The sequence below is a fragment of the Sesamum indicum genome, linkage group LG6, assembly GCF_000512975.1.
Source record: "Sesamum indicum cultivar Zhongzhi No. 13 linkage group LG6, S_indicum_v1.0, whole genome shotgun sequence".
NCBI lineage: Eukaryota > Viridiplantae > Streptophyta > Magnoliopsida > Lamiales > Pedaliaceae > Sesamum > Sesamum indicum.
In genome coordinates this window covers 17946098-17957501 of record NC_026150.1, presented here as the reverse complement: position 1 = coordinate 17957501, position 11404 = coordinate 17946098, and the positions used below count along the sequence as shown (strand labels likewise).

Below are 11404 nucleotides of genomic sequence, written 5' to 3'. Positions count from 1 at the left end.
TCCTGTACATGTTTATTTGGACACAGGAATATTGTAACGTGCCCAATTGCATTTTTAAAAGAGCTCGAGTTCCCACGTTCAGCCATAAATAAAGTAGTTTAAGGGGGACAATAATCAGTCACCAACCTGTTGCATATTCTGAAAATACAATAAAATGGAAAATTATATAAGCCCATGATGTGTAATTTAATTTATAATTATTAGATATTGATAATTGTAATTAAATTTATTAAAATAATAGTTCATCACTTTCATTTAAAAAAAAATAAAATAAAAAATTATGATTTTATTCTAGTAGGAAGGATGGCAATATTTTTGATCCTAGTGGAGTCTATTCTTGTAATTAGATTATATGTATAACTAGAAAAGTTTCGGATATTGAGAATAAAATTTGTAAAAATTGTTGGAAAATATAGGAAATATATAATAGGAAAAAACTTAGGGGAAAGATATAGAAAATATTGATTGACAATTTTGCAAATTATATTTTTATTTTAAAGAATAATATGAATTAGTAACTTTAAGGGTATGTTAAATTTATTTTTCTGAATAAAATTGTGCAGAAGTCAGAAAGTTCTCATTTTTAATTAAGTAATATAAAAAATTAATCGCAACAATGCATATATATATATATATATATTAAAAGTACAAAGTAATTAAGGTGATTTTTAAAGCATACTCTTGTGATGATTTTACCAAGTTAATTTTTACATTTATTCAATTATACAAAAATAATAATACAATCTATTTAATATAACATAATATAATTAAAATTATCAATTAATATCATAATTTTTATTATTATCTTTAATATTAATTTTTGTATTATCAAACTTTTTATACAAATTTAACGAATTATTGTTGTTGTTATTGTTAACAATAATACTAATAATGCAGCTGAACGCAGTCTATGCAATCTACTGAATATAAAATTAAATTCAATATATTCTCAAAATACGATTCTTTTAAAATTAGCTCAAGTCAAATCAACTTATCCTTTAAATGAAATGCGATTTTAGTTGGACTGATGAGCGAGGCAGTTCAATGGTTTTGTAACTTTTGTTGAACACCCTTAATGTGAGCTGAATTATTTTTACGTTGGACGGTAATCGATCTTAGGGTCTTATTCTGCTTTGAAATGTCTGAAGACAGACGACTTAAAAATGATTAAGGATAACTGCACTCTTTTTTTTTCAAGATTTGATGTAATTACACGTAAATTTTTTATAATTTGAAAAATTACATTTAGCACCCATAAAATTTATTTTTGTCTATCAAATAAGTCCCTCCGTTAGTTAAAAAATTCACTAAATTTGTTAATATTAACAAAAAAATATAAAAAAAAAATTATATTAACATCTGATTGACTTATTTACTTATTGCAGGTTAAATAATCTTTTTATGATCAAATCACCCTCATATGTTTTCACATGCTAATGCATATATATGAAGAGGTATATTTTCAATCGTCATAAGGATAATGTAACCCGAAAAAAAATGTTTGATCTGTATCAATTTTCATTCAATTTTTTGTTAATATCAACAAATTTAATGAATTTTAACTAACTGATGGACTTATTTGTTAAACGAAAACAAACTTTTTTGTTAATATATCAACAAATCCAATGAATTTTGACTAACTGATGGACTTATTTGTTAAATAGAAATAAACCTAATCAGATGCGTTAGATATAAGTTTTTAAACTACAAAACATCTATATGTAATTATATCAAATAGTAAAGAAGAGGAATGTAATTATCCCAAATTGTTAACTACAAGACAAATTGCCAAGTTATGGATCAGATGTTGATATTACTATGAATTGGTGTACTCCTCCTTTCCATGTAAAGTGCGAAACTTTGATCTAGTTGATAGCATAAATTATTTTTGTATATTTATTATTTTTATTTAGTTTAAGGGTAAAGTGGTTATTATATATAAAAATAAATACAAAAAATGAATAAAAATATCAGTTGGATATCAAAATGGTATTAATGGTGAAAAATTAAGTTAATTGTAATTACTCATGTACCAAAGTGATATTAATATCAAAATTTAGGTACTAATTGAGTTATTTGTAATTACTCAAGGATCAAAATGACATTAATAACAAGATTCGGGTGTGAATATGAATTTTAGTCGATTATTATTGTAGTATGCACGCGGTGCGCGTGCCTGCTATATATATATATAGTTATATAATTAATTAATTATTGCCACCATATGAAAGTTATTATCATGAACAGAAATAAAATTTATAATATATCATTAAACTATAGTATCTCTAATAAAGTATTAGTAGTTGGTGGGGAAAAGATAAACTAGTTCCTCTATACTGTACACATTTGAGCATACAGACAAAGCATGTCGATGCTAAATATTTAATACTAATTAATCAGAGACCTTTATTTCATTTAAGGCCCGTATATATTACTCTAATCTCCTCACACTGCTCGAGCTTTATATGTAGTACACAGATATATATAAGAGTTCCACAACCATTTATTTATATATATGTATAATAAATTTAATATAATTTATTTCCTGTGACATTGTAAATAAGCAAATTATTTTCTTATAAAAAAAAATACCGATTTACCTTCCTATATCTTTTAATAAAAAGAAATTTTTATTTTAAGAGACATAAGGAGGTATTTTATTATTTTTTTTATAAGGTATAATTTGATCGTTTACAATATTATAGTGAGTTGTTTGTATTTTTTTATATATATATAAGGGACATTTTACACTCCCTTCTCCTGAGATTTGATGTAATTACATATAGAGTTTCCTATGGTTTGAGAAATTACATTTAATACCTTTAAGGTTTGCTTCTGTTTAACAAATAAATCCCCCTGTTAGTCAAAATTCACTAGATTTGTTGATACTAACAAAAAGTTGAATACTCGATTGACTGATTACTGAGTTGTTGCACGTCAAATAGTTTTTTCAAACTAAACTACCCTTATAACGATGAAAATATACCTCCTCACATGCATTAATGCGTGAAGACATATGAAGGTAATTTGACCATAGATAATTTATTTGACCTGCAATAAATAAGTAAATAGTTAATCATGGGTTAATATAGACTTTTTTCTGATTTTATTTTGTTTATACAAACAAATTTAATGAATTTTAACTAATTAACGGTATTTGTTAAACAAAAATAAAAACTTTAGAGGTGTTATACGTAATTTCCCTATATAATTGTCCTTCTTAAACATTACTTGAAGTCACAGAGTTTCTGCTCCGCAAAACTTATTCGCATAGTTAGGCAGCAAGCTGCAATACGAATAGCATGACCAACACCAACACCACCCCAGCAGTCATAACATGCAAAGGTACTGCTCTTTTCATTCATCATTAATTCCATCGTCTACATTATTCTTGAAACTGTTACTAATGTTTGTCTAATTAGTATGTGTGTGTATATATATTTATGGAAAATTAAGGATGATATATGAAGAAGTTGAGTACAGTTGGAGTACTTAATAAACTAATAATTCTTGGATTAGCTTATTATGATGAAATGATAGTATATGTTTGCAGCTGCTGTGATAAGGAAATCATGGGAGCCACTGCAAGTGGAGGAGATTCAAGTGGATCCTCCAAAATCTGGTGAAGTTAGGATCAAGATGCTCTGCGCCAGTATGTGCCACACTGATATGACATGCTGCAATTCTGGCTTCCCTGTTGTCAGTAGAACCCTTTGATCTTTTCAGTAATATATATATGTATAAGATCATGTATGCATGCTTTTTGTTCTGTTGCTCACTTGTTTAATTTTTCAGCCTTTTTTCCCTCGGATCCCTGGCCATGAAGGAGTAGGGTCAGTGTCTTTATCATGAATTTTTTAATACTTGTTTCAAGGGACTTGGAAGAATTAGAGCTCAAACTTGTATGATTAATTGGGTTTTGGAAATACAGTGTGGTGGAGAGCGTTGGAGAGCAGGTGACAAACCTCAAGGTAGGAGATATAGTTATGACACTCTATCTGGGAGAATGTGGAGAATGCCTAAATTGCAGTTCAGGGAGGACAAACTTATGCCATAAATACCCGCTCGGTTTCGATGGCCTAATGCCTGACGGCACATCAAGATTGTCGGTTGGAGGGGAGAGAACCTACCACCTTGTAAGCTGCTCCACCTGGTCTGAATATGCTGTCATAGACGCCAATTACACCGTCAAAGTAGACCCCAGACTCTCTCCTCCCCATGCTAGTTTCCTTTGCTGTGGTTTCACAACTGGTTTCGGATCAAGCTGGAGAGAAGTCAATATCGAAAAGGGCTCAACTGTTGCGGTAATTGGCCTTGGTGCTGTTGGACTTGGGGTAAGCACAACAGTATAGATATTTGAGATTATATACATATATATATATATATATACATACCTCGGAATTAGTACAAATGATGGCTCATCAGAAAATGCCAAGTATGCTAATTGTGACGGATTGACTGAGCGAGGATGATTAGTCTTGCAGTAGCAAGTGCACTAATTTGTGACATGAACGCAGGCTGCAAAGGGAGCTCAATTGCAAGGGGCCTCGAAGATAATCGGGATAGACATAAACGAGTTGAAGAAGGAGAAAGCAAAGGCCTTTGGAATCACAGACTTCATCAATCCTAAGCTCTCTGACAAATCTGTATCAGAGTTGATCAAAGAAGCCACTGGAGGGCTTGGAGTAGACTACTGTTTCGAGTGCTCAGGCGTGCCGGCCCTCGTCAACGAGGCCATCGAGGGCTCAAAGATGGTATGACTCATCAACTACTAACCACGTTAATATTCGTGTTTTTTTTTTTTTTAATTGAAGATCAAATGATATATAATGAGATGGAGTAAATGTGTAATTACAGGGACTTGGGACAATAATGGTTCTTGGTGTGGGACCTGGGAAGAGTGTGGAGGTCGACTACATCCCCCTCTTGTGTGGTAGAACTCTGAGGGGTTCCACCTATGGTGGAGTAAGAACTCAATCTGATCTCCCTAAAATTATTGAGAAATGTGTAAACAAGGTATATATATATGTCCAAATCATCAATGTTTATATACATTCAATTCTTTTGACATGTAATCTTGATTGTTGTACATGAACTGAGAAGAAGTAATTTGTAATATTGAGCAGGAAATTGATCTTGATCAGCTCATCACTCATGAGGTTTCACTTGCTGAGATTAACAAAGGTTTGGAGTACATGAAGCAGCCCAACTGTGTTAAGGTTGTTATCAAGTTCTAAGGGAAATTCAGCAAATTACTGCTCTTTCTTTCTCCTCTTCCATATTTTTTTTCCTTTTATTACATATATTTGGTGTGTCATTTGAAGCTGTCAGAATCAGAATCAGATTGTGTATTGACATATCTAAAATAAAGATAGCTTTGTAACATCATCCCCCGCCCCCCAAAAAAATAAAAAATAAAATAATTATAATAAAGACGCTTGATTTTTTCTTTTTTTGTGGTTAATGACGATCATTGATCTGCTACACAATTATAAAAATATACATGAAAGCAATGCACATGAACACACACCGAAACACGTGATAGGGTGAATAACAATTTACCCCTGTGATATTGAAAATGAGTAAATTACCCCCTATAAAAAATATAGCAATTTATCCTCCTATACATTTTAAAATGAAGCAATTTACCTCTTTAGATAGGGAGGTAAATTGCTTTATTTTAAAAATCATGGGGGGGGGGGGTAAATTGTTGTATTTTAAAAAATATAGGGAGGTAAACCGCTACTTATTTTTGCATAAAAAGGTAATTTACACATTCGCGATATCATAAGGGGGTTGCTTACATTTTTTTCTATATATATATATTAGTAGTACATTTTTTATACATTTCTATATCAATTATATTTACCAATCTTTAGTAAATGTTATATCAACAACTAAAATTCGAGAAAAAAAATCCAAATTAAAGAATCACAAGCATGTGCTAATTTTCATTAAATTTAGCATCTTTTCCTTAATATTTGGATTAAATGTGCTATATTATAGCAACAAAGAATCATAAAAGTCCTCCCGGGTACTGCTCATCCATTTTTTGATCAGCAAAGATCCACCAACCAATTTTTGCAGTCCCAGAAGAAAAGCGTCCACAACCAATTTCCGAATTGTATATACCAAATGGTGTTGACGGAGTGCAAGAAATTAAAGTTGAGAGTTTGAATCAACCACTACAAACGAAAAACAAATTCATCCATTGTCTTATTATCCCAATCATGAAAACTTTTTGTGCTTAATTAATTACTAATTGCAGCAACAAGACAGTCTGCCTTTGTCATGCGCACACCTTTTTCTTTTTCAGACAATTAGCAATTATTGATTTTATATATATATATATATATATAAATTAGAATACTAATCATTAATAACAATTAATTTAATGCATTTATGAAGAATAAAAATGATATATAAATTAGAATACTAATCATTAATAACAATTAATTTAATGCATTTATGAAGAATAAAAATGATATATATATATATATATATAATAAATTCATGAGGCCACATAAGTTTATTGCACAACTTTTCGGGCTTCTACTATTTGTTCTGCTGAGGGCCGGAGTGTTTTCATATATACTTTCTTGTTCAAATCAAATATGATTGAATTAAATTAATTATAAAATACGTGTGATATATAAAAATAAAAAAAAATTATAAAATAAATTACGAACTTATACATGTACTAAAGAACAAAGATATATAAATTCAAGCCGCCAAAAGCAGATTATAATTATCAGAGAAAAGTAATAAGGTAGACTTGGGAATTGTCAAAGTTGAAGATGCATGGAGGAAAAAATCAAGCTGTTGTTAAATATTCTTGTTAATAATTAGTGCAAATGGAGTATGTATTAGGGTAGAAATTATGACAATTCTGATCATGATGTGAACGACTGTTGAAAGTGATTGGTAATGTGCTTTGTAATTCCAGAAATAAATTTAACAATATTGGTAATCTACATTGTAATAAAACATGCACCGTTCTCTTGTCAGGATTGTCATATTTGTCTATGAATATAGATTTTGACATGGGATTTTAGGGGAAAAAATTTATAATTTTAATCCTGAGGTTCGAAATTTATTTGGGTAATTTTAAAAAATTTTGTATATTGAGGACACATATAGCCTTATTAGCTAAAATGACCAGTTTAATTGTGCACTGTTTCGATCATTTTCATCCTTAATATGCAAAATTTTTAAAATACAGGATAAAATTATGAAATTAGATTTATGCAAGAATAACATTATAATACTTAATTTACAGGACTAAAATTATAATTTTCTCTTTTTTCCGTGGCAATTGGATAAGTTTAGCCTTCCATTGATGGTCATATTAAATAAATTAAGTATTTTAAGAAAAATAATTAATTTAGAGATAGATTTTAGTATACTTATTATATGATTAATTATATCTATCATCTAAGAAATCCAAGACTTGAGCAAAAGTCAACCTCAAGTACCCACATGTAAAGAAAGTCCAAGGTGCAAAATAACATGTAATCCCCATTTCCACGAGTTATACTGTCTGTCATTAGGAGTTGAAGCACTGAGTTAATGAAGAAGAAAACAGAGACAATCTAAACCACAACGCAATCTGGCTACAACCTCGTAACCAACAAGATCAAAATACACATAAGGACTATCAAGTTCAAACAAAATGTACAAGAAAGTGAAACATTTGTCTAATCCGACCGATACAAAGTACTAGAATAGTACTCCACATGCAATAATAATAGTTCCTAGGAAAGAGTCGTAGAGCTAGCTAATCTTCACCAACATCTTTATTGACATCCCCTGTCTATTTAGATAGTCCATGATATCGGGTGGCTACCAATTCCAGGTTCTGTCTTCTGGCTGCTGTAATCGCTGGGCGCTCAACCATGTCCAGATCGTTGGGGCTCATCCCGTCGGGCAATTTCCAGTCAAAATTGTAAAGAAGATGGGCCAGAGGCAGCTCAACGCTTGCTAAACCAAACGTCATTCCAGGGCACATTCTTCTTCCAGCACCAAATGGTATATATTCAAAGTGATTCCCTGTGAAATCTGTTGAATTGTTGTCGAATCTTTCTGGCTCGAAGCTTTCGGGATTAGACCAAATCTCGGGGTCTCTTCCCATTCCCCAGGCGTTCACCAGGACTTTTGCTCTTGCAGGGATGAGATAGCCTGCGATTTCAGTGTCCTCTCGAGAAACTCTTGGGATTAATGGGATTGGAGCGTGTAGTCTTAGCCCTTCCTTGATTACTAACTTTAGGTACTTCAGGTTCTGAACATCGGCGTCCTCAATCGTTTTGTTTCCTTTGAATGTTTGCCTGATTTCGTTCTGTACTTTGCCCATCACGTGGGGGTTTCTTATGAGCTCTGCCATGATCCAGTCTACTGTCGTTGATGATGTTTCAGTTCCGGCTGCAAATATGTCCTGCCACAAAAACATCCAATTTTCTTACACACAACGATACGAGACAGAGTTACAGATACACAGTGCTCCATTTTCTATACTTACATAAATAACAGCTTTGATGTTGTCATCAGTGATGGGGAATTCAAGTTCTCCGCTTTGCTGAACTCTTAGCAGGACATCGACTAAGTCTTCATTGCCAAACTCTCCATTGCCCCTTCTCTCCAAATTATCTTTGTCGGCAGCTATCTTGGCCAAGTTACGTCTGTGCTCCCCTATAATGTCATCAAGAATCAGATCAAGCTTCCGTCTCATCCTGAGCAATTTGCGCCTGTTGCAGCTTATGGCCCTCAGAATTTTCGATGAGGGATAAAGATCAGACACATCAAATCCACTCACTAATGTTATCCCTTCCTTGAACATTTCTATCAGCTGGTCCTTATCTCTGCACACTTTGCCAAATGCTGCTCTGCATGTTATTGAACTTGTCAACATGAAGATCTTTTCAGTCAGATCAACCGGAGCCCCCGAAGACGCCCCTATGGAATCAACAAGATGCGACACCTCATCGTTCCTGATCGAGCCAAACGATTTGACATTCTTGGCGCTTAGAAGTTCAAGAATGCAGATTTTCCGCATTTGTCTCCAATAATCACCGTATTGGCTAAAGGAGATGTTGGAGGAATTGTACCACAGGATTTCCCCTGCTATATTCTCCGGCCTGTCCGCAAACGTGGGATCATGCACTTTAAGTACTTCTTTGGATAGCGTAGGCGATGAGACGACGACTGCCGTAACTTCTCCAAGCTTGAAATGCATAAGGGGTCCATATTTCTTGGCCAACTCTTGGAAAGAACGATGTGGAAGTGTTCCTATGTGATGAAGATGGCCAATTACAGGTAATTTCCATGGACCTGGAGGCAATTTTCGGCTTCTGGTGCTGAATTTCTTCCATCCCTTGTGCAAGAAGAAGATGAAGGATAGAAGGAGGAGGAAATTAGTGAAGTTGAAGGGGAATTGGAGTTCCATTTTCTTGATGATGAATCTGATATATTTGAGGTTTCTTGCTGATAGCTTGTATATATATAATGGTTTTGATAGAAAAGTAAAAATGTAGAAGCTCAACTCTTGAACTCTTAAGAGTGGCCGGCCTACTAACTTTGTCCTTTTAGTTTCGTACAATTCAAAACCCTGCAGTCTTTTTGACCATCTGCAGTTATCACTTTCCTTGTTCAAAGATCTCCATGTTGGATAATACTAAGAAATTTTAATTTAAATTGACTTCAAATCTAAACTATTTATACGAAAAGTGTGATATACGTGTTATGTAATTGATATATAATTAAAAAAAATAATCAATCACGTAGTAAATATATCACACTTACTTTGTAACTCATTTGATTCGGCCAATTTAATTTGAGTATGGATAGTGAATTTGAGTTTTATAAATATATAGGTTGTAAATTTATTTTTATAATAGGTTATCATTTATTTGGCTTTCTAAAACTATAATCAGACGCAGTCGATCGATTCATGCGTTTAATTTAAAATTTTATTATATCTATTTATTTAAGTAAAAAAAAGAAAAAAGAAATAATTTTCTAAAAAAAGTCTATGAGTAGAGACGTTAGTTTAAACCAATAGTTGGTGAGCACAACACAATAATATTTTGATTCAAAGTAGAAGTTTCCAACTCAGTGTAAAATTCCACAAACTTGAATGATAATTGATGTATGCATATGGGTAGTGGAGCAACTGATGTTTCCATTTCCTCTTTTAAAATCTTTTCAAACTTTGACTGCATTTGGATAGCATCATTCTGGAAGCAGAACACCTTGGAAAATAGCTTGCAACTGAGGTTGCTGCATGTAATCACATACTTGTAATTTTTTATTTCTAGGTTCTAGAAGGGAAGTAGTGATTGAATATTCTTTCCAACCTCATCCAAATTTGTATATAAAAACAGGTCTATTGTTGTTTTTCAGTTATAAAATTTGGGAATTCTTATGCATTGAGACTAATTTTGTGCAAAGTTGTGCAGTTGAACTACCAAACTGAATAAAGACCAAAGAAATAAATTCCCAAACTATAATTGGACTCAAAAAATATAAGTTGTTTTAGCTCAAAAGGGATTTATCAATAAATACTCAAAATATGGTATTCATGGCAAAAAAGATTTGTCATGCGTGCCCAGTTAATTTCTATGAATAATTAAGATTATTTTCTTAGATAATATTAGCTAGTTGATAGTCGATTATATCACATACTCCATCGATACAATTAGTAGGAGTGTCACCTCTTTCTACACATTTGAGTCACATATAACAGACAGAATTATTATAACTTGCTCAGAAGCCATCCTCTCTTCTAGTATATCATTAACATTATCAATTTAAGACTTCTAATTTATGGACTTGTGAGTAAAATACTGCATACTGGCCCAACTAGACTTAGAATGAATAATGTGGACCTATTCCTCTAGAGTAAACACAATCCAAGGTCTACACCAAAAAAAATATCGCAGAGAAGTGAGCCTGTAACTCAATAAGTAAACAACCAATTCCAACTATACATGTAATTTTATCTTCAGTTCAACAAGGCAACAATGAGCAACAAATAACACATGTCACCATTATATCTCATTTGATTAACAATGCAAACATCTCACAACAGTACAATCAATCAACCCTTCCCTTACTAGTATACTTACAAGATGGTGATATAGGGTCTTTCTCCACCAACTCATCCTCACTTTTCACCATATTAAGTTTAAGTGCATCCCCTTTGAGTGTCGTACGACCTAAATTTGCCACACAAGCTAGTTTTGATAATCAAAGAGGTATTCACACAACCATTATAATAAGTTTTCATCACTCTCTCATGTCTCCATATCATCATTTAAGTGAGCAGCGCCATACACTCTTGGAGCATGAAAAATACACTTCACATCATACTTCCACAACATCAGCATTCAAAGTACAAAATCTAATCAAT

General features: G+C 32.4%; 2 protein-coding genes across 3 annotated transcripts; one reads left to right on the top strand and one right to left on the bottom strand.

Annotated features, from left to right (window-relative positions):
- On the top strand, positions 3233 to 5449 carry LOC105164860 (alcohol dehydrogenase-like 1). 2 transcript variants are annotated; one of them, XM_011083664.2, is made up of 7 exons: positions 3233 to 3345; positions 3554 to 3699; positions 3796 to 3833; positions 3932 to 4334; positions 4518 to 4754; positions 4858 to 5016; positions 5127 to 5449. In XM_011083664.2, the coding sequence occupies exons 1-7, from the start codon at positions 3303 to 3305 to the stop codon at positions 5235 to 5237; spliced, it is 1137 nt and encodes a 378-aa protein (XP_011081966.1). In that variant the 5' UTR covers positions 3233 to 3302; the 3' UTR covers positions 5238 to 5449. The 2 variants fall into 2 exon arrangements, with proteins under 2 accessions (XP_011081966.1, XP_011081967.1); XM_011083665.2 differs by having other exon boundaries at positions 3241 to 3345; positions 3541 to 3699.
- LOC105164859 (premnaspirodiene oxygenase-like) lies at positions 7547 to 9525 on the bottom strand. The gene is made up of 2 exons (XM_011083662.2): positions 8516 to 9525; positions 7547 to 8431 (listed from the first exon to the last, which is right to left on the bottom strand). The coding sequence occupies exons 1-2, from the start codon at positions 9437 to 9439 to the stop codon at positions 7814 to 7816; spliced, it is 1542 nt and encodes a 513-aa protein (XP_011081964.1). The 5' UTR covers positions 9440 to 9525; the 3' UTR covers positions 7547 to 7813.